We start from the raw sequence: 27,299 nt of genomic DNA on the forward strand, positions 1-27,299 counted from the left end.
GCATATGCAAAACCTTCAGAAAACCACCTTATTTCTTCTTTTCCTTCCTCACAAGTCAACTTAACAAGACTATAAACTAAAAAGAGTAGGTGACCAATGTCATGCAGACTAAAAATATGGTAAGAATTGATGAAAAAACAGAAGTTAGAATAAGCCAAAGATGTGCAGATGAGGCAGAAAATGTAAAACGAAAGAATTGAAAGGCTAAAGTCAAAAGGTATCCATGAGCAGATTAGATGAAAGGTTTCTCACATGACAACAATTAAAATCTGACTGACATGTACAAGTCAGAAAATTAAAATAGATGATGAAATTATACCAACAGCATCCCAAAACCCTTTCCATTTCAATTTCCACTGGGTATCAGTCTTTTCTCCCAAAGGAAGAACATGAAGCTTTGGATTATCCACACAATCACACAAATATATCTAAATCCAACCATGTTGCTCATTTTAGGGGTTTGTCGGTGTGTTTGCATTTTTCAAATTTAAAGAAACCTTCACACAATTCACAAAACCCATCTCAGTAACTGGAAGTATTTTTCAATTAAACATTATGTGCAGAAGGAAAAGAACAAAATGGGGACAAAAACCCATTAACACCAATTTTAAAGATTTATTCAAACCTGGATTTGCAGTAGATCCGTGGATTTTTGGAGTTCAAGCTGGAATGTTTTTTCTGGGTAGCAGGCGACTTGCTGGGTCTTGGAATACTTTGATGGAGATGAGATCCACGGAGTGAGACTGCCCAGGCGTGGGTTTGGTTTTACACGAAGACAAAGGAAAGAGAAGGATCAGGGGAGAAAATAACTAGAGACAAAGGAAAGAGAAAATGAGCTGTGCAACGGTAATAATACACGAATTTCTCTCTCCTCAAATAAAAAAATTTAAACTTTATCGGCTTGGGAGCATTTTAAAAATAAAACGCACACATACCCAATATACCCAATACACAATTATGATTTATGATTTTTCATGTACTGAAATATGTTATTTAAAAAATAGCACCAAACACAATTTTTGTCTTACGGATACTGTAAGCTCGTGTTTCACAATATTTTTTAAACTATAATTTTCACATCATTTTTATCAACAATATTCCAAATCTCCAACCAAACGGATTCTATGGACACAATCCTGAGCCATTTTCCAGCTAAAATGGATTAATTACCATTCACCAAGCCCCTGATCAATTAATTTAACTTCCTTTGTCTGATGATAGTTCATGGATGTAGATTTTCATTATTTCATAACTTTTGACTGAGGATATCACCCTAATAAAAAAAACATTGATCTTGCAAGTTGCAACCCTTGCCAAAATCTTAGGGGGGCTGATCAAAGTAGCGTGCATGGAAGACAATTGAAGAACTTTAAGCTATAGAAAAGATGCCATCGAATGTTGCTTCAAAACAATATGAGAACAAAAGTTATTAACCCCCCCCCCCCCCCCCTATGCATTTACTATTTCCAAGGATCTCACTGGTGCAGAAATAATGTTTAGTTCTAAGCAGCATATAATTAAAAGACTTAAGTAAAAAATAAATCACATTGTATTCATAAACCAAAAAGGAGGGGGTGGGGGGTGGGGGGGAGATTCTTCATCTACATTTCGTTTCCCAAGTGGTAACATGATACATGCTGCAACTTGGGAACAGACTGACTAATGTTACTGAGGAATTTCAAGGTCTGATCTCCTATCAACTACTGCTCCTTTTGAATCATCTGTAAATGCATCCGGATAGGTAGCCAAAATCCTTGATTTCACGCTCCTGTTAATGAGACACAGAGAGAATTAAATCACAAAACAGAACCAAAATCTTGATAGCCAAGAGACAACCATGAATTTAAACTTTTAAGTAAACAACTTGAACCAAGATAATAAAATAGATCTGGGATGATGTAAGAATAAGAAACTCGGCATACGTAGAGCTTCATAATCAACAACATAGTTGCGAAACACATAAACTTACTACAAGTCAATAGAAAAATTCAGACATTCGGGCAGTAGGAAATAATTCATATAAAAGAAATTTGAGAAGGTGAAGGCAGGGGCAAGATAAAGTTGGAGATTCACTCTGACAAAATATTTTGAAATGAAGTGCAGCATAAAAGACAAGACTTAATGATTCAACAGAAAATATGCTAACTGAACTCATAGCATCTTCATCCAAACAATTTGGATTAAAAAAAAATTCTATGGCTCTATGCCTAGCTTATCAATAAAAATAAAAAAATAAAAATTTATATGCCCAATAAAAACTTGCAACCTGACACCTGAAATATAAAAATAGTTTCATACCAACACACACAAATCTTTATAGGTTTTGAACAAATACAGGTCCTTTCCAAAAGAAGAATGGATATATGAGTGGAAATCTTAAAGTTCTCTTAAATTATCAAAAAGCCACACCTTGTTTTCATGGTATTGAATTTGGTTTTTGATTATTGACTCCAAGTGTGCCTAAAAGCCATTCAATTTTAATTTCAAGCATGAATGCACACATGCAGTAGATACCGGTGTTCAAGACACCAAGCAAACTGAGCAAACCAATTGATTTGCCTCCGTGACTGTCACACATCTATCATTTCATTATTTTCTGTTCTAGTTTCCTATTCATTCTTCATTCTTCTCTTTCCTTTTTGTTCTCTATTTTTATTAAAGGTCCCGTTAACGGGTGTCTTAGGGAATTTATTAATGGACCACTTCAAGAAACTTTTAATACTACTTTTATAGGAAATATAAAAAGCTATCATAAAATTCAGTTGCTTCTTTTTTCTTTTTTTTTCATAAAAAGTTTCTAAAAATATTTCTTAAACCAATGCGCTTAAGGCTCCCGTTTAATTTTCCTTTAACTTAAGTGTTTCTCCCCTCAAATTTCAAAACAAGGAATCAAACAAAAATCTGCATCAGCATTACCACAAATAACGTTTTAAACATGCTATCTAGATTATTGCTTCTTCTTCTTTTCTTTTGATAAAAGCTATCTAGATTATCTCAACCATTGAAAATTAAAGTTGAAATTGATAAGTTATAGACACATATTAATACAAAAGTCTTAATTCATAAAACATTTCTATCTAGGAAGACTACTAAATATTCCAATGTCGTAAATTGGGTTTTGATTATGGAAAGTTCTAATGTACTAAATTGCCAAAGATGTTGATGGCCTAGTAAGCCTAAATGCACATGAGAAATATGAGATGACCAGGCAACTAAAACCAAGAAGCACAAACCATGAAATCCACTTTAAACTAATGCTAGAGTTAGTGAAACATTTTGTCAAATATATGGTGTGTCTATTCCAAAATGGGATTGAAAAGATGTATCGTAATATGAATCCGCCAAAAAATTACACCCAAGACAAACTAAGTAAATTACAATTGACCAATTGATTAACTATCCCAAGTTGCCACTGCTTCGAATACTTGTGAATTGATTGTGGTTAATGATATTTGACCGTTTGGCATAGCGGTGTCCAAGGACAACTCTTCAGCAGATGTGGTGCTCTCTGAAGCTAATTCCTACACCATATCAATTGGAGAAGCATCTCCGGAAGAATCATTACAGGTATATTCATCAATACAATAGTTACAGTCACCAGTAGCAGCATCTGCGCTCTCTTGTAGCTCCAGTGCACGTTCAAGGCGTACCTGCACTTCACCCATGGTGGGTCGACGTTCGCCTCGATTTCGCACACAAGAAGTGGCAATGTCAACATATACCATAAAACACTCTGGAGCTATCTTTCCCATAAGATACGGATCAATTATCTTATAGATGGTCCCTTCTCGTTTGCCTTTTCGGGCTAACCCAACCAAATCCATCGGTACTGCAAATGGACTTGGTGTTATTCCACTGAGTAGTTGCAGCAGTACCACACCAAAAGAGTAGACGTCGGATTTATCGTTCAGCTTCCCGAACATGACATACTCTTGATCCATGTAACCGTAAGTACCCACAACTCTATCAGTTTCGATCCTAATCAAAGCCTTTGACAAACTCAAGGGACCCATCTTGGACAACCCCAAATTTGACAACTTCGCCTCCCATTTCGCGTCCAACAGAATATTGATCGGGTCAACGCCACTGTGGACGACAGTATGCTTCAGCCCAGTGTGAAGGTAGTGCAGCCCACGCGCCACTCCTACGCAAATCTGTAGTCTCCGTTTCCACGAGATCGGATTGGGATTAGGATCGGGGTTAGTGCCATTGAGGTGTCTCGCGAGGTTTGAATTGACCATGAACTCGTAGACAAGGAACCCATATCGTTTAGCTAGACAATATCCGATGAAAGAGACGAGGTTAGGGTGGCGTACCTGGCAAAGCACCAGCACCTCGGTCCTAAACTCGTGAAATCCCTGCATTGACTTGATATTCACACGACTTATTGCAACGCTTCTGACAGGGTCATCAATAAACCCGTTGTATACTTTCCAGTCACCACAGCAACCAATGAATAAATTATCATCGAAGTTATTGGTAGCTGTCTTGATCTCAGTCACTGAAAATCGACGGCATGGAAGAGCTGAATAAGATTGGTTTGTTTTGTCTGACCTTCTCTTCCCGAACGTCCTTAATAACTTTGATATACACTCTGAAATGCCTTTCATACCAACCAGCTTGAAATGATGCAGTAAGGAGTGGCCCCTAACCCCGGCGATGACGGAAAAGTCCCCTCTCAAAATTAGATAAATTGAAATAGATTATAGAGAACACTCAATGGACTAAATACGACTGGGTGGGGCTGTTGGATACTTCAATTACTTAACTTTTCTTCAATATCTCATCCGCTGGTCAATAACGTATAGTTTTACTATTGTGGGAGTCAAAACACTCAAAAGACTAAACAATGACATACATTATTGTTCTACACAACTAATTTCTAAAAGATGAGGAAAAGATCCATAATAAAAAGATTAGACAGTATATTAAAAAATAGAAATAAACATAATCAAGCTTTCATATATGAAGGAACAATAGTCTCAGGGTACATATGAAGGATTCAAATATAAAGATACATGAGAAAAACTCTCTCTCTTGTTCTTGCCTAGACTTTGTCTCTCTATTTTTTTGAACCCTTTTTCCTATTGCCCTTCTCCTCCTTTTATATACATTTTCCCCTCCTCTTTCAGCTGTCTAGCTCCCAGCTAGATTTTAGGGAATACTTATCCCATTAGGCTCAGCCCTCTATCTTGCCATATCATGATCATGAAGAAAGACTTTTGGAGGTGTTTTCACTGTTCAGACCAGTCATTCAGTATTTAATGTAGTTAACATTAGGTAGGGGATCTCATTAATGCAGAGGTGACTATTTCATTGGGATCTACATCTTCTTCATCATGTCCCTCAAGAAAAATGTAGAAGATGGGTAGTCCTACATAAGGGTGGAAGTTGCTATCCGAGGTACCTTAGTGACCTTGGGAAGGCAGGTTAAAGGGGTTATCTCAATTATGGTTCTGGGGAAGATTGTTATCCCAGACTTCCACAGCTGTAAGCTTGGCTGGTTCCTATTCACTAGAGGGTCATTTTATCTTTATTCATACCTTGGGCTGGGCTAGTTCCTCAAATTTACCTTTTGAGTTTTAGTGCTCAGGTCAAGTTAGAGTTCACCCCCTACAACTATATAGTTTTATAGGCATAAGATAATGCTAAGCCTTGATCATTTTTGCCTTTAAGTAAACTATAATTGAGTTTTCAAGCACACTTTTTTTTTTTTTTTTAATATACATTATTAAGATTCAAATATTATTTTGGGAGTGTACTCTGTTTTCAAAAAAAGGTCTAGATGATTTGGGAGATTACTGGACTATTGAATGATTAACTCAATGACTAAATATATTCAATTAGGAGACCTTATTTTGTAGGGCCAAAATGGCCAAATAACACTTTTGGCCGAAATATTTTGCGATTTACCACAGTTTTGAAAATATTTAAGGATATACCACTATTTTGAAATTCAATTCTTCAAACTCGAGTTTTCCGTGTAACTTAAGTTCCAAGAACTTGAGTTCCATTAAAAATAGCGACCATGGGACCCAATGAGCTAGACTTTTTTTTATTTAAAAAAGCCACGTGGAACTTGAGTTCAATAAGCTTGAGTAGTAATGTGTTACTCAAGTTTTATAAACTCGATTACCATAAAATTGAGGTCCACAAGCTCTCTTCTTTCACTTCAGTGTGTCCCACACACTATCTTCTTTCACTTCAACATGTCCCACTGTCCCACACTCGTCTTTCTCAGCTTTCACTTACGTATCCCTTCCTTCATAGCATTACTCCCTCTCTCCCAAAACTTCCAATTCCATAGTTCTATAACAAACAAAAACTCTTTCCTCTCTCTCTCTCTCTCTCTCTCTCTCTCTCTCTCTCTCTCTCTCTCTCTCTCTCTCTCTCTCTCTCTCTCTCTCTCTCTTTTGTTGACTGAAAAAGGTAGAATCATTTTTGACAAGTAGCGTACAAATATTTGTCCATTACATGGACGACCGTAAGTGCATTCAAGTCAGACATAACTCTCTCATTCAAGCCAGATGCAGGAAACAATTACAAAGTTAATAACAAATGCTTTCATGAGCCGCTTCATGTCCGGTACAAACATCTTTATGAGCCGCTCAACTATTAATCACCCAGCTCAGGCACAATGCCAAGGGGAGATCAACAAACTTTGCAATAACTCATCAAATGGCTATATAAAGCCATAAAGAGCAAGTAAAAGATAATTTCATATACACTAAGCTACATTATACGTTAGAGATTTCCTAAGAGAAATTTACTCATTCAACTATCAGAGGGTCCTTGACTGCCCCATCCCGATGTCTTTCATCGTCACTTTCTTTCTTCTTGACAGGAAGTCTAGTTTGTCGATCAAGACTAACGAGGAACATATTAACGAGGCACGTTCGTGTTTTATCAATTTTATTAAAGAATAAAGTAATGTACATATAAGGGGGTCCTAGGGCTACTATAGGCTAAACCTACTAGTCTGAGCACTAGGACAAGAAAATACACTAAAAAAACACAACCCAAGAAAAGTAGCTAGTGGGTCTTCTAGTTAACTAAGAAAGTGAAGATTGATACGTGTGCATTTGGTTACACTTTTAGAGCCCAAAACACACGTTTCCAAGTCCAAAATCCAAAATGCATGTTTGATAAATTATTGCCATCGCACGTTATCAAAAAGTGGTTTTTTCGAAGGACTATCACGTTTTCATATTGGACCTTGGAGCTGCGATGCTGAAAACGCAAATATAGACATCATGTCACCATTGGTCATTTTCAGCATTATCCCTAAACTTCCCCTTATTTTAATTTTGAAATCTCAATTTTACCAAGATCTCTATTAAAAAAAATAAAATAAAATAAAAAATACCGTCATGTAGGAGAAGAATTTCTCTACACTCTATGCTCCCTCCTTGTCAATTGCAAGAAGCCCAAAAGAAAAATCGCACCGTGCAGGTAGTAGTGGTTCTTTTTTCTTTTCCTTTCCTCCAACTTCTAACCAACCAAATAGACTACAAAATTCTAAATCAAATGTGCGATTTTCAATTCCAACGTAAACCCATAAACCCATTACTGCTATGAGCTTCTTCTTCTTCTATTGCGAGCTTCTTCTTCTCTCACTTTTTTTTGTGTATAATATATTTTCTTTCTTCTTGTTTTGGGTGATGAAGAATTGTCTTTTGGGCAGAGAAGAATAACAGAAGAAGAGATAAGATGGTGAGTGGAGGAAAAGAAAAGAAATTTGATGGGAATGGGGAAGAAATAGGTGGATGAGAAAACAGTGAAGGAAAAGAAAAATAAAGGTAGTTTGAGTGGGATATGTGTACATCATGTAAGGAAATTTATTAAATAAAAATTACAATTGTGTTATAACACAACAAATTTTCACAATAGATGAGGTATTAAATCCTTCATATGTCAAAATAAAATTTAATAAATTAATAAAATATTAGACTAGGATTGACTACAACTAAAAACAAAGAGTATTTTAAAAATATTGTGACATTTTATACTTTTTTTAATTTGTACTATTTTTCTTTAGAAAAAAAAAATAGTGCTATTGATAGAATATTTTTAGAACAATTTCATAATAAAGTTTACATAATAAGTTGTTATTGGTTCTCATCTAGACTTACTAGTGACATTATTATTATTATTTTCCTATCATTAACAACTTGTCATATAGAATTTTTTGTGAAAATGTTGTGTCTATAACTTGCATTAAGAGAGGTAATAAAAAAAAAGAATTCTCTTTATCTATACTACTATTTAAGAGGTTTTCCCTGTTTGGGATCCTCATTTTTTTTTTTTTGGTTTAAAAATGCCCCTACACCCTTATGTTTAAGTAGAGACAAAACTAAAGGACAATCCGGTAAAAATACAACTCTAACTCTCACTAAAACATTAGCTAAAAAATAGGGCCACTCTCCCGTTGATTTTCAAATTGCTTTATCCACTTATAAATTAAATTCTCAAAATAAAATTATATATATATATATATATATATATATAAATAAAAACACTTTTTTTTGTTACAAAATAAATATGTAATATTTGTTCATTTCTTGAAGCTAGCCTCATGACATTTCTAATTGTATTAGTAATTCTAAATACGTAATATTAATGAGAAAACATGTAAACCTGAATGAAAAATTATGACACTATAAAAAAAATAAAATAAAAAATAAGCCTTATTGCACACGCGATGCGCATGTGATAAGACTAGTGTGTGTGTGTGTGTGTGTGTATATCTTGTCATTTTTGGTAATTAATAACTCAAACGACCACTTTTATAAGTGTTAGCCAAACACATAGTTTTTTCAAAAAACACTTTTTAATAGTATTTACCAAACACTTTGCTTTTTAAAAAGCCCAATTTGATACTGCACTTTTTAAAACTGCAACTTTTTCAAAAAGTACAGTTTGAAAAGGCTAAACCTTTGGTTGTGTACAAACATGAAGATGATTATGACTACTTGTTCAAACTGGTTTGATTGGTGATGAAACCTTATTTTTAAATAAAGAGCACAAGTTTCATAAACTTGATTTCCATGTGAATTTTTCAATTAAAAAAATGTCAGATCAGCGGGTGCCACTGTGGCACATTTTTAAGAAACTCGATTTTTTGGAACTCGAGTTATATGTAAAAATCAAGTTTCATGAACTCGAGTTACAAAACAATTGTAAATTGCTAAATATTTCGTAAATAGTGACAGATTGCAAAACACTTTTGCCAACCGTGGTAATTGGCCCATTTTGCAATTTAAATTTCTGGGATTAAAAAATTGGAGTGTTACATTTAGGCTTTGCAAATCATTACTCTAATGTCACATTACGGGAGAGAAGTGCATATTTTGTCTACATGATTGGAGGTTTATAGTATGAAGCTCCCTGAGGGCCTGAAGATGAAGCCAAAAAACTCGTGCTTTTTGGGGTTGATATTGCAACTTCAAATGAAGCTACACTACAAATGCATTGAGGAGAAGATAGATGTGATAAATTATAAAGATGAAACTTGGATTCCCATATCTAACATCAATATGGGTAAGTCGTGAGAATTTGAATGCTGCTCTTGGGAGTGGGACAAGTAATGCATCTGCTCTTTGTGACAAAATAACTGAAACTCTGAGAGACAACGGTGGGCTTAAGATTGTTAAGATTGGAGCATCAAGAAAACGTTATTCAACAATGCCTTCTAAAAAGTAGGAGTTCTATCTCCTGTCACCTTCAAGGTAAGTTCTTCGTTACCACGATAGGGGGAAAACTCTTCTTAGGCATGCAAACTCTTCTTACAAGAAACATTAATGATTTTTCACGCAAGTCAAATAATAGAAAAAAAAATTCTATCTTATTTTACAGTCATTGTGCAAAAACACACCAAGTTATGTTAGTATATATGCAGGAGAATGCTTACCTTCTATAGTTGTTTTATGCACCTTAAAGAAGATCAAACATATTATTCCCCACTTATAGATATAATTAGGCTAAAATTCAATTGGTATTAAGATAACTTAGTAAGGTTTGGACCAAGATTTCCAACAACAAAAAGTGGTCACAAAGCTAAATAAAAATATTAATTGTATGTCATAAAAGCAAACTAAACCAATAAAACTATAAATTAGGACAAACTAGCTTTTGGGTTGAGCATGTGTATTTCAAGTATGATACAATTAGAGAATTGTAGTTGGAGATTTAGTCACCAGATTAGTGAGTTGTGCTATGGTAATTCAGATTTTTTTTTTTTTTTTTGGGTTACTTTTTACTTTTAAGAGCAATCTTTGATCTCTTGGTAGCTCATGAAGAAACCCAAGCTGGTGGTCAAGTCTTCAAAATTGGCTTAGCTTAAATGTTTCTTTCCTCATGTGGCCAAACAAAGAATCATATAAAAATTTGCAGCATCATCGTTTTACCACAAATAAGTTATAAAACATGCTATCTTCTAGTGACTAAATCACTAGATTATCTCAACCATTGAAAATTTAAAGTTGTAACTGATTACTTAGAGACATATATTAATACAAAAGACTTAATTCATAAACACTTCTATCTAGTAAGATTACTAAATACTCTAATGTTGTAAAGTGGGCTTTGATGGTGGAAAGTTCTATTGTACTAGTATATTATCAATGACGTTGATGGCCTAGCAAGCCTAAATGCACATGAGAAAAAATGAGATGACCAATGACAGCTAAAACCAAGAGGCACAAACCATGAAATTGACTTAACCTAATGCAAGAGCATGTACTAAATTGACAAAGATGTTGATGGCCTAGTAAGCCTAAATGCAAAAGAGAAAAAATGAGATGACCAGGCAACTAAAACCAAGAGGAACAAACCATGAAGTCAACTTTAAACTAATGCAAGAGTGAGTGAAACATTTTGTCAAACATATGGTGTGTAAATTCCAAAATGGGATTGAAAAAAATGTATCGTAACATGAATCCACCCAAAAATTACACCCAAGACAAACTAAGCACATTACAATCGAACAATTGATTAATTATCCCAAGTTGCCAAGATTGAAGAAAAGTCCCCAAAATGATCATTTTTTTTTTTTTAAATAGAAAAAATAGCATTAGCACATAATGTTGTCGAAGGGAAGTTGAATTGCAGAATTAGAATATCTAGGAAGACTACTAAATATTCTAATGTACTATTGTCCAAGCCTTTTTTGATGAGTTTTCATAATAAAAGTTCAAAATGAGCATTGCTTTAAATGCTTTGTAAGAATTGAGAGACCAAAGAAAATAATAATTTGCAAGACTAGACAACATTATATAAACTTACCACATCAGAACATCATAAATATCAACTTAGTGATGAATTCCATAGTGAACGACTCAGTACAAGGAGTATTACATAGCATAGGAATAAAAATATCGCAATAAACTATTTAAACATCAGGATTCCCCATCCCAATAACTTTAGGTAAAGGAAAAGTTTGTGTCTCTTTTGCCACATTTTCTCAGCAATTACACAGACCATAAACTCCATCAGTAATAAAAGACAATATAAAGACAAAACCAATCCAAAAACTGAAAAAACACATACCTGTGAATTGTTTGTGGTTAATCATATTTGACCATTTGCCATTGCGGTATCCAAGGACAATTCTTCAGCAGATGTGTTGCTCCCTGAAGCTGTTTTCCACCACGTATCAATTGGAGAAGCGTCTCCCGAAGAAGCATTACAGGTATATTCATCAAAACAATAGTTACAGTCACCAGTAGCAGAATCTGCGCTATCTTGTAGCTCCAGTGCATGTTCAAGGCGTACCTGCACTTCACCCATGCTGGGTCGACGTTCGGCTTGATTTCGCACTCAAGAAGTGGCAATGTCAACGTATACCATAAAACACACTGGAGCTATCTTCCCCATCAGATACGGATCAATTATCTCATTGATGGTCCCTTCTTGTTTACATTTTCGGGCCCAACTAACCAGATTCATCTGTTCTACCAGTTCAGATGGTTTCCTTCCACTGAGTAGTTGCAGCAGTACCACACCAAAAGAGTAGACGTCGGATTTATCAGTCAGCACCCCATTCACGGCATACTCAGGAGCCATGTAACCGTAAGTACCCACAATTCTATTAGTTTCGATCCTAGTTAAAGCCTTTGACAAACTCGGGGGACCCATCTTGGACAACCCGAAATCTGACAACTTGGCCTCCCATTTCTCGTTCAACAGAATATTGGTCGGCTTCACATCACGGTGGATGATTGTATGCTTCAGCCCAGTTTGAAGGCAGTGCAGCCCACGTGCCACATCAACGCAAATCTGTAGTCTTCGTTTCCACGGGACCGGATCGTGATCGGGGTTAGTGGCATAGAGGTGTCTCGCGAGGTTTCCATAATTCCATTGACCATGAACTCGTAGACAAGGAACCCCTCTTGTTCATCTTCGAAACAATATCCGATGAGACGGACAAGGTTAGGGTGGCGTAGCTGGCAAAGCACCAGCACCTCGGTCCTTAACTCGTGAAATCTCCGCCATGAATTGATGATATTCACACCCTTTATTGCAACGCTTATGGAACGGTCGTCAATAAACCCCTGGTATACTTTCCCATAACGACCCTCACCAATTACTAAATTATCATCGAAGTTATTGGTAGCTGTCTTCATCTCAGCCAGTGAAAATCGACGGCATGGAAGAACTGAAAAAGATTGGTTAACATTTTCGAGCAGATCGAGGTAGCTGTATAAACACCTAAGTATGGTGAGTCTCCTTTTTGTCTCAATGAGCTGAATAATTGATATATTTCAATATTTTTTTCAGATTATTTATACTATATTGTTTTAGAGGCCTAAGATAATGTTAAAGCATTCTCCCTAGCATTTTTTAATATTTTTATAAGGCAGAGTAAATAGTTATCTTCACCTTTTATATACTTATTTTTTTCAAATGCACTTTTTAACTAATGCTTTATCATTTTTCTATTCTATTTAAATATTATTTCTTTATTCATTCTTTATTTTTTCTTTAATCATTCTTTGTTCTTTCCAAATTTCAAATAGCCATAATTTTTTGAAGTGTAATTTTTAAAATTTCCAACAATCTATATTGTTAGCGGTCTAATTTTAATTTTCATGCATATTTATTTGTTAGTCTTTATAAAATCTATGTTACTCTTGTGCAAATCCTTTAAAATTTTAGGTAATTTAAAATTTAACAAATTTATGTATATTTTAGGAATGAGTTTATTCATTAATTTATCCCTAAAAGATCATCAGTTTTTATTGTTTAATTATTAATATTCATTCATTTATCATTATCTCTTTTCATTTTTTTTAATAAAAGACACAATTTAATCTTAATTTAAGGAATTATTATTCTTATTCTTGTCATTAAGTTTTAATAAAAGACAAATTTATCATTTAAAGGCACAGTGCACACCCTTACATTTCTTCCATATATATATATATATATATAAATTTAAAAAAAAAAAAAAACAAAACAATAAAGGCCACACATTTTATTTTGTTGTAAAGATGTTGTGAACATAATATATCTCTTTTATTTTTGTTCACAAACCATTCTTCTTCTCAAGATCAGACGGAGAGGGAAAGAGAGCCCAGAGAAGAAAATGCTCCAGAGAGAGAGAGAGAGAGAGAGTGTCTTCGTCCTCCGTCGCCTACTCTGCCTCCATCACCGCTATCCTCATCCTCACCGTCGACAACATGCAGCCGTAATGGGTCAAATCTGTGTTTTTTTTTTTCTTAATTAATTTCATTAGTTTTATGAGAAAGACTTTGTTTTGTAATTGATTTTTTTTTTTTTTATGTTTTGTTGTCATTTGTAGCCGTTGAGAAAAGGCTGAAATTTTAATAAAATATGTTAAATTTTTTATTCTGATTTATTCAGGTGTGGATTATTTTAAAAGAAAAAAATAATTTGGAGTTGCTATAGTGCTTGCTTGGTTAAGAGAGCTACTGTAACAACTCTAAAAAAATTTGCAAAAATTTGAATTTTGAAGATGTTGTTGGAGCTGATTTGTTGTAGGTTTGCTCTCCAAAAATGGGTTTAAAGAGTCTATTGGAGATGCTCTTAGCCTGATCATTTTTCCCATTATCGAGTTTTCAAGTACATTTTTTTTTTTTTTTAACATTATTGATATTCAAATATTATTTTGGGAGTGTGCTCTGTCTTGGAAAGAGGTCTAGATGATTTCGGTCATTTTGGAGATTGTTGGATTGTTGAGTGATTGACTCAATGACTAAATATATTCAATTAGGAGACCACATTCTACATTTTAAAATTTTGGGATTAAAGAGTTAAGAGTATTACTTTTAAGCTTTGCAAATCATTGCCCTGATGTCAATTTACGATAGACAAGTGCATATTTTGCCTACATGATTGGAGGGCCTATTAAGAACTTGCTTGATGCTTCTTTGAAACTTTATTTTTTTAACTAGTCTCGGCCCGTGTGGGCTATATAATATTGTTATTGGAGCTACAAATTGAGATAATAGCGTATACCGGTATACCCTGTTGCAAAAAAAATATATACCGGTATACACACTATTTAGAATATCTTTGAGCAGCTTTAGAGGTACACGTTTTCCAAAGTTTATAGGTTGAAGCTCCCTGAAGATAAGCCAAGGAAACTCGTGCTTTTTGGGGCTGATCTTGCAGCTTGCAATGAAGCTGCACTACAAATGCATTAGGGAGAACATAGATGCGATAAATTACAAAGATGAAACTGGGATTCCCATCTCTGACATCAATATTGATGAGTCATGAGAACTTGAACTCTTTGGACAAGTAATGCATTTGCTCTTTGTGACAAAATAACTGAAACTCTGAGAAAATGGTGGGCTTAAGATTGTTAAGATGGGAGCATCAAGAAACCGTTATTCAATGGTGCCTTCTACAAAGTATGAGTACTATTGCCAGTCACCTTCAAGGTAAGTTCTTTGGTACCACACAAGTGAAAGCAGTGCGGAAAAGCTAGGTTTCTGTGAACAAAATCCTGAGCCATTTGCAAACTAAAATGGATTAATTACCATTCGGCAAGCCTCTAATCAATTTATTTACCTTCCTTTGCCTGATGATAGTTCATGGATGTAAATTTTCATAACTTTTGATGGAGGACATTGCTCTAACCGAAAACATTGATCTTGCAGACCTTGCCCAGCAAAAAGAATCCTAGGGGGACTGATCAAAGTAATAGTTTCAGTGAGCATTCAAGACAATTGAAGAACTTTAAGCTATAGAAACGATGCCATGGAATCTTGCTTAAAAACAATATGAGAACAAAAGATTTCACCAAAAAACAAAAGCTTCATTATAGACTTGGGCAGATTGGGTTTTCATTTCATTCATCTCTGATAGTTACTTTCTTTTATATGTTCGTTCATCTTAGAAAGTACTTCCACCGAAAGATAATCAAGCAATCCCAATAATCATTCAATGATCTGATTTTAAGATTCATTCCTCATCAAGCTCTCAAACTCCATTAAATGGTGAGCTTGAATCACTTAATTAGAAAGAGAAATGTTCAAGAAGCATTGGCTACAAGCTTTTCCTTTTTATGTCTCTTCCTTTTCCATCTTTCATTTTTAATCTATGCTCTATGGACTCCTATATGCATTTACTATTTCCATGGAACACACTGGTGCAGAAATAATGTTTAGTTCTAAGCAGCATATAATTAAAAGACTTGAGTAAAAAATAAATCACATTGTATTCACAAACCAGAAAGGAGGAAGAAAAAGGGGGGGGGGGGGGGGGGGATTCTTCACCTACATTGGTACCAAGACACATGCTGCAATTTGGGAACAGACTGACTAATGTTACTGAGGAATTTCAAGGTCCGGTCTCCTGTCAACTACTTCTCCTGTTGAATCATCTGGAAATGCATCCGGATAGGTAGCCAAAATCCTTGATTTCATGCTCCTGTAAATGAGAGAGAGAGAGAATTAAATCACCAAATGGCACCAAAATCTAGATAGCCAAGAGACAACAACCAAAAATTTAAACTTTCAAGTAAACAACTTGAATCAAGATAATAAAATAGATCTGGGATGATGTAAGAATAAGAAACTCGGCATACATAGAGCTTCATAATCAACAGTATAGTTGCAAAACACATCAACTTTACAAGTCAATAGAAAAATTCAGACATTCGGGCAGTAGGAAATAATTCATATAAAAGAAAATAGAGAAGGTGAAGGCAGCAGCAAGATAAAGTTGGAGATTCACAATGACAAAATATTTTGAAATGAAGTGCGCCATAAAAGGCTGCACAAGACTTAATGATTCAACTTCATAACATCTTCAACCACACAAATTTAGATAAAAAAATTTATATCCCCAATAAAAAATTGCAACCTGCCATCTGAAATTTAAAAATAGTTTCATACCAATACACACAAATATTCATAGGTTTTTAACAAATACAGGTCTTTCCAAGAGAAGAATGAATATATGACTGGAAATCTTAAAGTTCTCTTAAATTATCAAAAAGCCACACCTTGTTTTCATGGTATTGAATTTGGTTTTTTGATTATTGACTCCATGTGTGCCTGAAAGCCATTCAATTCCAATTTCAAGCATGAATGCACAGATGCAGTAGATATGGGTGTTCAAGACACCAAGCAAACTGAGCAAACCAATTGATTTCAGTCTGTTTCCTCAGTTATCATGGTTCACTTTGATGCTTATTCAGGAAAAAAAAGCACCTATTATATCAATTCAGTAGAAGTCTAACACAGCACTTAAAACCAAACCAACCAATCAAATTATAATTTAATTTCTAATCATATTAGTATGCATGGAAATATTTTAAGGGGGATAAAAAAAATCTTACAAATATGTTCACACCAAATAAATTCTTCTATTTTTACATCCCAAACACTCAAGCCTCCTAATCTCTAGTCTCCCAGAATGCCACACATCTATCATTTCATTATTTTCTGTTCTAGTTTCCTATTCATTCTTTATTCTTCTCTTTACTTTTTGTTCTCTATTTTTATTAAGGGTACTGTTAACGGGTGCCTTAGACGTTTATTAATGGACCACTTAAGAAACTTTTAATACCAGTTTTATAGGAAATAAAAATAGCTATCATAAAAGTCAGTTGCTTTTTTCTTTTCCATAAAAAGTTTCTAAAAATATTTCCTAAACTAATGGCCTTAGGGCATCCACTAAATTATCATTTTATTAATTCACTTTTCTTTGACATTCATCTTTTTTTTCTTCTCCCTTGTCTTCTCCATTTTCCTCTTTTCTTCTTCTTCCCTTTGTCTTTGTAAACCGATTTTCTCTACTCTCTCCTCTCTACGTCCACTTTTTTTTCTCTAATACTTCCACACCATTTTTGCCCCTATTCTTTGTAACCACTCACACTCAGACACCAGACATTGCAGATCACTGACCTATTGCAAATCTCCATCTCCATCAATATCTGCCATCCCATTCTAGATCTTTGCCAATCTCTGCCGATCTTGGTCTTCTTAGCATCTTTGGTTGCTCTGAAATTCACAAACCAATGCACTGCACCAATGGAACTTGAGCTTGGTACAGCTTATTTAGTAAACCTCCAGCACTGTAGTTCAGTTGGTGACTTTGAAAAACTGGCGAGGTCGGATCAGTTGGAAAATATCACTCAAAACCATCATAACAACTGACCCAGAACACCCCTAGTGTAGATAGTTAAAGATGATGAATTTGCCTCAAAGAGTAGTTAATTTTGAACTTATAAAAAAAAAAAAGAGCAGTTACTTTGCCTTTCGGTTATATGAGAAACGTTACAGTATTCTAAGTCTATTATAGTATTCTTAGTTTTTCTTCCATATTTCTACACATTACTGCCCATATCAATAATGTGTTCTTATAGAATTTGATTCTGTTGCTTTGAGCATAAAAAAGGTAATCGTTGACTTGGAAATATTATGCTAAAAGAAGGGAACAACACTAAACAGACAAGATGCTAGGGAGATGAGCGAGAAATAGGTTTCTAGGTATCACACCTAAAGTGCATCAGAATCACTGTAAAAATTCTTCGGCATCACATATGGCCTAAAGCATCACACATATAATTTCTTCAGCGTCACAAGTCGGATTAAGGTTGCAACACACAAACCTCAAACTAAGCTTTGCTTCTGAAACTTTTCAAAACAACTTAAGTGAAACCATTACATCCGTATATATAGGCATATAATGCTTAAACCTAATAGGACTTATTAGGCTTTGCCTCGTCAACCCAAACTAAATGACTATTAAAACCCTATAAAAACCCAATAACATAATAAAACCTGAAATAAGACCCAGTTGACCAAAACTCCAACCATACAGAAATCAGAAAATTAACTAAATACCCTTGACACTTTAAATTATACAAAACTAAATTAAAATGAAACCAACTTCTCACTGCCTAATTTAGGGAGACAAAAGAGCAAGAACATGAAGATGAGGGAGGGAAAGAAGTAGGAAAGTGGGGGTGGGTAAACAGGTAAGAGTGGCTAAAGTGACAATGTCCTTATATGTCATATGTCATTTATATCTAGAATATTTTTGTATGACACTAAAAAAATAATTGATTGCATTACATAACATTAAAGAATAAGGATATTTTCAGAATTTTTTATAAAAAAATTGGTGATTGAAAGCTGACCAGGTTCTTGCTTAATTAATAATAGATATACAAAAGAAATCTTAGACTTTTGTTCTAAAGTATGTGCAGATGCACACACAGACATGGTTTGGAAAATTTACAATTAGATGTACAAGGATTAGCTTGGGGTTCTGTAAGGATTCAACTTAAATTTTAACAGTAATCAAATGGACATGAGGCAAAGTGGTTATTAACGATAGTTTAGGGAGGATGTTGATTAGTTTTGTAATTTAGGGGGACATTGTAATTACATCAAACTTTTTTTTTTATAGGTATTAGGTAAGTATAATTGTTTTTGCAAAAAGGCATATTCATGTACAAATGAAAGAAAGAAGTCTAAAGAATTCATAAAAAAAAAAAAAAATCTATGTACAAAAACACAACAACTCTATTGATTCTGAAATGAAGTTACTAGTAGTAAAGCTCTAAATGTGAGACCAATCAAATAAGGAACGAATAAATATAGCTAACAATTAATTCCTTGTACTCAGTTGAAACAATCAGCATGGAACAAAAAATAAGTTCTAATTATACCTTAGTTTCTGAAATATGTAATCAAGATCTGACTTCATAGACCTCAAAAGACGTGTATTCCTAGAGAAGTCTCCAGAAACCTCTGAAAAGCAGTGCTCTGAATATTCATTAAAATGTGCCAGTACTGCATTGCTATCCTGTAATCTTCCTAATCTGTAATAGAAAGAGAAAGAGGTTACCACATGGTAAGCAACCACCAATCAACTCCCCCCATCCCCCAAAAAATTCCCAGCCAAGAAAACAAAGAGAGAATATGCTTAAGTCTAGAAGCATGCCACAGAAAACCTTTTTCATTTTTCTTTACTTATCTACAACAACAACAACAACCAAAAAAAAACCAGCTAGGAAATTTCAACAAAACGACCCCATTAACTGATCTTCAGGTTGCAGGTTTAAATTCATCTAAGATTCCTGAAAATACAAATATGCAAGTAGGACTGCTCAGCAAAAGGAAGTTCCTGCAGCCATATTTCTGATCTTGCTCTCACTTATCTCTTTTCCACAAAAGAAAAAAGGGGGAGGGGGGAGGAGGTTTGAAGATATTTCCCTTTTCACTAAATATTGTTCCAAATGTATTTTCAATATGATCTATTTTCATCTTTTAGGTTAACCACACTCAATGTGGGGATTTATGTATACACATAAAGTAGAAGTAATATTGAAGGGCACCTAAGGGGTACAACCTAAGTACACAAGAAGCATATAAATGAATGCCCCTCTCAAAGAGAAAATCTTCAAGATAGGATACTGAAAGTATAATTTGAAGGATCAAATTATGGTCAAAATTAATTGCTAAAACTAATAGCTTCATTAGTTCATCACAAACCAACACTTTTATTATTAACTTAATATTTGGCCATTTAGGTTCATCATTGGTTTCAACTCATTTCAACAACATATAAACACAGTACGAATCTATTATTTTACCATAGCCTCTGTCATGCCTCATACTCTGATACTCATCTCAACTAAGCCTAAATCCCAACTACGTGCCAACATGCCCTTACCTTAACTAAGCAACCCTCATCCATTTTTCACACATATCATCAAAAAAAAAAAAAAAAACTACTTTGAAGTCTATCTTGGACTTCAGTTTTCTCATTCTGTGTCACATCATACTTAGACCATGCCTCAAGTTCCAGTATGTGCCTAGCTGACAATCTACAGATGGTTCGGATGTTAGGCTATAGAAACATGGCTAAATCATCAAGTTTCCCACATTTCTTCCTCTATTTTCTAGAGGATTAAGTGTCTGTTCATCCAAGTAAATATATAACTCTTTCCCAGAAGCAATTTTTCCTCCAGATTTTATACAAACCTTTTAAATTAATACTCATCACTCACTCAAGTAATACCATTTTAGTTTTATCATGGGATTATGGGCACTTTGTAAAATTTGGAATTTTTCATCTCTCATTTGAGTAATTCCTCTCTTAAGTTTCTAACAGAATTTGCTAGACTTGATCACAATCATAACAAAATTGTGATATAAACAAACAGAATATATTCTCATCCTACAGTCCTTTCCTATATTTATACACACCATCTTATTCAACTTTGACCCATGCACTGCCCATTTTACCACTAGTAAAAGAAGAAAAAAACAATTGTAATAGCCAATCAGCTCTGGCACAAGTGAAACTTCCTGGTGGGTGAGTCCTTGATTTCATTTGCAATTTAACCAATAATAAAATAAGCAAACATTAAATTAGAACAAGTTCAAATCCAGGAATGTGTACAACATGAATTGGAGAGAACCATTAACAAAAATTGAAAATATTCAAAAAGATTAATAATAGTATACAAGGTTTTGTTAACTTAAACATTAATGAATTGGGACAAAGTCTATGTTTTTATTGTAATAGAAAAACAACATATTGTCTAACCGAGAGAGAGAGAGAGAGAGAGAGAGGAATGTACATAAGGTGCTGAGATTGCTTGAGGGAGTCCAAATCGTCAGCATTGATAAGGGTTTTGAATTCACGAGAAACCTCAGCTGAAGCCGCTCTTATCGCCTCTTTCTCCGTTTGCTCCATCTCCATTTCTCCACCTACCGATGATCAGAGAGAGAGAGAGAGAGAGAGACGCTAATGATGAAATGAAACATTGGGCTATCAATAAGGGTCTTCATATTATTGGGCTATTTATTTGGTGGATTTAACAAGACCCAATAACTTGGAAAATCTAAGGAGCTAGAATTTGGGCTTTTTGACACTTAAGCACACAAATCTTTTTTTTTTTTTTTTTTTGAGAAAGAAGACTTCAAATTTCACTGGAAAGGGGGGGCCAAATCAGCCTGTACAAAAAAAGAAATAGATGGTGGAACTTCTTCCATCCAAATTACACAATCTGCTAAATTTGCAGCTAACTTAGCCAAACCGTGCGCAACTTTGTTGCCCTCTCTCTTTGTATGAGAGTAAGACACTTCTGAAAAATTCCTAGCTAAGGTACAAGCATCTCTAATCAGCAAGCCATAAGCAGCCCAGCCCACATCCTCTGTTTCCAGTGCTTGTGTCACCACTTTAGAATCCCCTTCCAAGATTACATTGTCAAGGCCAATGTCAGCAGCCAACTCAAGAGCACGAGATGCAGCCAGCGCTTCAATCTCCACTGCTTTGAAAGCTTGGTTCAGCGGTTGCACCAACGAAGCAATCACAAGACCGTCACCATTACGAATAACTACACCAATACCTGATCTGTTAGTATCGGCAAAGATTGCTCCATCATAGTTAATCTTGAAGGCATTAGGTGCAGGGGGAGACCAAGTAACTTGCTGTTGTCTCTGACTAGGAAGAGTTGTTGGTTGGACTGCCTTGAACTCAAGGAACCTATCATTGGCAGATTGAGCCAAATGGGACGTGGAACAACAAGGTTGCTGGGTCCTTAGTTGGTTCCGTTGTGTCCAAATGGACCAAACAAACATAGCAAATAGCTCAGGAGATTTATCATTTTTAATAACCCAAGCCATTAACTCACCAAAGTTTTGAAAGGTAGACTGAGCCCGAAACCTCCACAGGTCCATTGCTCCCCAAACCACATCAAGTTTTGTACAACTCCATACTGCATGTAGAATATCTTCACATCCCCCTGAACATCTATCACATGATTGGTCAGTAATGATGTGCCGACGTACTAAATTCCCTTTGGTTGGGAGAGAATTTTTGCAAGCTCTCCAAATCAAATGTTTTACCTTGTTTGGGGACTCAAGAGACCAGATTGCCTTCCACAAGCCTTTCTCATAATCTGGAGGTTCTTCAAGCCGGCTGAACTCCATCTCATCTTTCAGAAATCGATACCCCAGCTTGCATGAGTACTGTCCATTTGGAGACAAAGGCCAGAAAATAGAGTCATTCGCTTCAAACCGGGATAGGGGGATCTTTTTAATAAGCTCCGCCTCCTGTGGAATAAAAATACCGTCAATCATCTCATCATTCCAGCTTCTAGTTTCTGCATTAATCAGGCAGTCCACAGTAGCTTCCTCCATAGACTCCAGAACTGGGGAGGAAATTCTAGTTGGATGTTTTATTGGCAGCCAGTGGTGCTGCCAAATCTTTATAGATCTGCCATTACCAACCCTCCAACACGCTCCTTCTAGGATGATATCCCTACCTCTAAGAATGCTTTTCCAAGCATAGGAACCCGAAGGTGACTCTTGAGCATCAAGAATGGAGCAATGGGGAAAGAATTTAGCCTTAAAGACCTTATAGAAAAGTGATTCCCTATTGTTCATCAGTCTCCACGCTTGCTTCGCCAAAAGAGCATCATTAAAGTGAATTAGATCTCTAAAACCCAATCCACCAACCAGCTTTGATTTGGTAAGATCATCCCATCGCAACCAATGGATTTTCCTTCTATCTCCTCTTTGACCCCACCAAAACTTCTTGACCATAGCTTCAATCTCATGACAAAGGCCCAAAGGGAGCTTGAAACACCCCATAGCATAGGACGGAATGGCTTGGATTACGGCCTTGATTAGAACTTCCCGCCCGGCTTGAGACAATAACTTTCCTTCCCACCCTTGTAACTTTCTCCACACTCGCTCCTTAATGTAATTGAAACTAGCCTTCTTACCTCTTCCAACCAAAGAAGGAAGCCCAAGGTATTTCTCATAGAACATGATCTCTTGAACACCTAAAAGTCTTTTGATAGAGTCTTTAGTTGCTTGTGGGGTGGATTTACTAAAGAAAAGTGCTGTTTTTTCCTTATTGATCTTCTGGCCTGATGATTGCTCATACACCCCAAGGAGCTTTAGAATATTGCTACATTCAACCAAGTTGGCTCTACAGAATAACAAACTATCATCTGCAAAAAACAGATGTGTTAGTTTAGGACCTCTTTTGCAAAGAGAGAAGCCCCTAAGGTCTCCCACTCTAGCTGCATCTTCAATCAAACCGTGCAATCCTTCCGTACATAGGAGAAAAAGAAAGGGGGAAAGGGGGTCTCCTTGCCTAATCCCTCTAGACGGAGTAATAAGACCTTTAGGTTCTCCATTAATCAATAATGAGTAAGTAACAGAACTCACACAAGCCATAATGAGAGAAATCCATTTTGCACAGAACCCCATTTTCATCATAAGATTTTCCAAGTAAGTCCACTCAACCCTGTCGTAGGCCTTACTCATGTCTAACTTGAGGGCCATACAGCCTAGTTTACCAGAGTTTTGATTTTTCATGCAATGTAATGTTTCAAAGGCAACTAGGATGTTGTCTGTAATAAGCCGATTCTTAGCAAATGCTGACTGGTGCTCAGTAATAAGGTTGGGCAGAAATTTTTTCAATCTATTTGCTAAGACTTTTGAAAAAATTTTGTACAAAACATTGCACAAACTTATGGGGCGAAATTCAGTTACCAATTCAGGACTATCAACCTTAGGAATAAGAGTAATGAAAGTATGGTTAATAGGGGATGGTAAGATACCTGAGTTCAACCACATGAGCACTGAGCGAGTCACGTCCTTGTCCACCATAGGCCAAAAGTGTTGGTAGAACAACGGAGGCATTCCGTCTGGGCCAGGGGCTTTTAATGGCGCCATTTGTTTAATAGCATCCAAGATTTCCCACTCATGAAAGATTCCCCCCAGATCAGCATTCATATCTTCTGTTACTCCCGTGGGAATTTTTTCTAGAGTCCCACCTTGGCTAGTCAAATTTGAGGAAGAGAAGAGATCGGTGTAATAGTTAATAAAGGCCTGGCCAATATCCTCTGCCTGGTTCAGCCACCTCCCAGATGGATCTCGAATGCCTAAGATTGAATTTTTTCGAAATCTCTTGGTGGCTTTACTGTGGAAAAATTTTGTATTGCTATCTCCTTTACTCAACCACAAAACTCTAGATCTTTGGCTCCACAATCTAGATTCTCTATCGATCAATACATTAACCTCGGCTTTTAATAGGCGAACAGTAGAATTGTTTCCAGTTCTCATCGCTTCCAATTCTGCAGCAGCCAGCAATTTATTCTTGTCTACCAAAGTCCTTCTAACATTTCCAAAGCAATTACTATTCCACCAAGTTAAGTCCTGTTCACACTTAGCTACCTTCTTTAGAATTGCACTACTAGGATCCGAACCTTCAGTACTTGTCCAGGCAGCTTCAACAGTTTCCCCACATCTCTCATCTGACAGCCACATTTCTTCGAATCGAAAAACTTTCCTTTTTACAGGGAGCTCCAAACCAGATAGGTTAATAAATAAGGGTAAATGATCCGAAGAGTAACAATGAAGGTGGTGAATTTTTGTACCTGGGAATAATAAAAACCAACTGTTCGTAGCCAAACCCCGGTCTAATCGCTCCCAAATAGACTGGCCAGAATCAAAATGTTTACTCCACGTGTACGATGGACCTACAAAACCCATATCCATAAGGCCACACTCATCAATCACGTCTCTGAAACGTTGCATCTGATGGAAGCTTCTTAAAGCTCCACCAACCTTTTCTTCTTGTCTGATTATTTCGTTGTAGTCGCCAGCACACAACCAAGGAATATTTTGACTACTGTTCAGACTTCTAAGCTTTGCCCAAGCTTCATTCCTTCTCGAGGAATCTGGTTCACCATAAAAGCCTGTGAACCTCCACTCATCATTACCATTTTTATTTATAATAGCATCAATGTAATACTTGTGGGAACCTACTACAGTCAAGTTCACAGAATTTTTCCAAAACAGAACCAAACCACCCCCTCTAGTAGTTCTTGGTACGACCCACTTCTGATCAAAATTAATATTACTAAGTGTACGATCTAGCCTTGCTTCATCTGCCCATGTCTCGGCTATAAACACGACAGAGGGATCTTTTGCCCGTAAGATACTTACAAGCTCTTTCTCTGTACGCAGGTTCCCAAGCCCACGACAGTTCCAAACTAGGAGATTCATTGCATCTGGCGAAGCTGGTGACCAGCTTCCGCCAATATCTTTGCCTGAGAAACATCTCCCTTGGAAACCTGACGCCTCTTGCCTGGTAACTCCGAGAGAATTCTACTATCATCCTGGTTTCGCTTCCCAATTCCACAGATAAGCACCTCCTCAGGCTGAGAAGAGTTAGTACCTACTGACCTCATAAGCCGTGTCCATTTCCCCTGGATAGGTGCAGGGGAAGATTTGGTATTAGTGATATCACATAAAACCTGGGGGACAAGATTCTCCTTATTCATTATCATATCATGTTCAGAAGGAAAATCCGAATTTTGGGCTTCCTTAAGGCTTTTGGGACAATTATAGTCAGTAGGGAGAATTGCCTCAGATAAGGGAGTACCCCCCTTCCCACTAGTCTCCGAATCAAATTTTCTAATATCCTCATCAATTTCAGACAGTTTTGACAGGAAAGAAGATTCAATAGGAATCAATTTCGATAATTTTGAGGGGGGTTGAACTGGAGATAAGACTTCCCCAACACTCACTTCCCTTAAGCTCTCATCATTCCCTAAGATAGTGGTAGACTCTGAATTTAAAAAAGAATTGGAATTTATGACTTTACCTCCTAATTCGTCCTCCACTGGACCTGGAACCACTGCTTCCCCTTTTTCCTCTCCTGTGGTCTCTTTTTCAAACCATCCCGGCACATAAAAAACGTTCTTACTTCCTCTCTGGTAAGGAGCAGCTTTTAGAAACACACCAAATTGTTGTTTATCAGTTGACAGAGACCCCTTACTTCGAATCCACAAATTGCATTGTTTGTCACCGTGGTCTAGGCGACCACACCAGTAGCAAAAGTTTGGAAGCCTCTCGTACTGAAAACGAACCCAAGCTTTTTCACCATTTTCTAGAGTAATTACCCTCCCCCTACACAGAGGAAGAGAGATGTCAATATTCACTCTAACCCGAAAGAAGTTCCCACCATCATCCTCAGTGGATTCAGGGGACCTACGGACCTCCCCAACAATGTCACAAAGACTCTCTGCCACCTTTTTCGACATGAAGCTGAGAGGAATATCATGTACCTGGACCCAGAACCAAGCTTTATCAAAGACCAGATCTTTTACCTGTGAGCCTTCCTCATATCGTTTCAGGACCACAAGGTGTTTGTCAAAAGTCCAAGGCTGATTTTGAAGGATCCTTTCCACATCTTGGATATTATCGAAGACAAATAGAACTATATGATTGCCAATGTGGCGAATCTTGAAGCCATTTTGCGACCTCCATATCTGCTTGAAGGTGCGTACCACCGCCTCCAAAACTAGGAATCGAGAAGTAAGAAACTTTGCTGCAACAACGAACGTTCTGGCCTTCTGGGTTCGTGGAAGAGCAAAGTCTGTATTTTCCCTCTCTGAGAGCGAAAACTTGCTCCAATCTCTAGATAAATCTTCCATGGAGAGAGCAGATAGAGAAGAAGACTGATTAAAGAAATGAGAACAGAGTTGTGAAGGAAAGAAAGGAAAGAAAGGTGTTTCCCAAAGACCCACCAAATAGAATACCCACTAGTCCCGAGATACACCCTTGGATGCTCGAGAAGAACAACAAACCCAGAACAAACAAACAAGATGAAAGAAACAAATCTCCTTCGCAGAAGGGACAGAAACTTCTACTGTCTGAAGAGGAGGGAAAAAAATCCCTAATCTTCTAAGCGACAGAGAGACATTTTAGTAGTAACCTATTTGACTATAAATATATATATATATATATATATATATATATATATATATATACATACTATTAATA

At 36.2% G+C, this 27,299-nt stretch overlaps 2 protein-coding genes across 4 annotated transcripts; both read right to left on the minus strand.

Annotated features, from left to right (window-relative positions):
- Positions 1–1,628: 1,628 nt before the first annotated feature.
- On the minus strand, positions 1,629–21,249 carry LOC115989706 (kxDL motif-containing protein 1-like). 3 transcript variants are annotated; one of them, XM_031113527.1, is made up of 4 exons: positions 21,071–21,249; positions 19,151–19,303; positions 15,748–15,897; positions 14,441–15,156 (listed from the first exon to the last, which is right to left on the minus strand). In XM_031113527.1, exons 1-3 carry the CDS (start codon positions 21,190–21,192, stop codon positions 15,795–15,797), a joined length of 378 nt encoding a protein of 125 aa, XP_030969387.1. In that variant the 5' UTR covers positions 21,193–21,249; the 3' UTR covers positions 14,441–15,156; positions 15,748–15,794. The 3 variants fall into 3 exon arrangements, with proteins under 3 accessions (XP_030969388.1, XP_030969387.1, XP_030969386.1); XM_031113528.1 differs by lacking the exons at positions 14,441–15,156; positions 15,748–15,897 and adding an exon at positions 1,629–1,768; XM_031113526.1 differs by lacking the exon at positions 14,441–15,156 and having other exon boundaries at positions 15,722–15,897.
- Positions 21,250–21,419: 170 nt separating this feature from the next.
- LOC115990884 lies at positions 21,420–22,118 on the minus strand. The gene has a single exon (XM_031114652.1). The coding sequence runs from the start codon at positions 22,116–22,118 to the stop codon at positions 21,420–21,422; it is 699 nt and encodes a 232-aa protein (XP_030970512.1).
- Positions 22,119–27,299: the final 5,181 nt, after the last annotated feature.

Source organism: Quercus lobata, chromosome 5 (assembly GCF_001633185.2).
Source record: "Quercus lobata isolate SW786 chromosome 5, ValleyOak3.0 Primary Assembly, whole genome shotgun sequence".
Classification (NCBI taxonomy): domain Eukaryota; kingdom Viridiplantae; phylum Streptophyta; class Magnoliopsida; order Fagales; family Fagaceae; genus Quercus; species Quercus lobata.

Coding starts and splice junctions, on each gene's coding strand:
- LOC115990884 (XM_031114652.1), bottom strand. CDS start 22,118: ATGGCTTGGGTTATTAAAAATGATAAATCTCCTGAGCTATTTGCTATG.
- LOC115989706 (XM_031113528.1), bottom strand. CDS start 21,192: ATGGAGATGGAGCAAACGGAGAAAGAGGCGATAAGAGCGGCTTCAGCT. Junction 19,304..21,070: donor AAGCAATCTCAGCACCTTAT/GTACATTCCTCT, acceptor TTTCTATTACAG/ATTAGGAAGATTACAGGATA. Junction 1,769..19,150: donor TACATATTTCAGAAACTAAG/GTATAATTAGAA, acceptor TCTCATTAACAG/GAGCGTGAAATCAAGGATTT.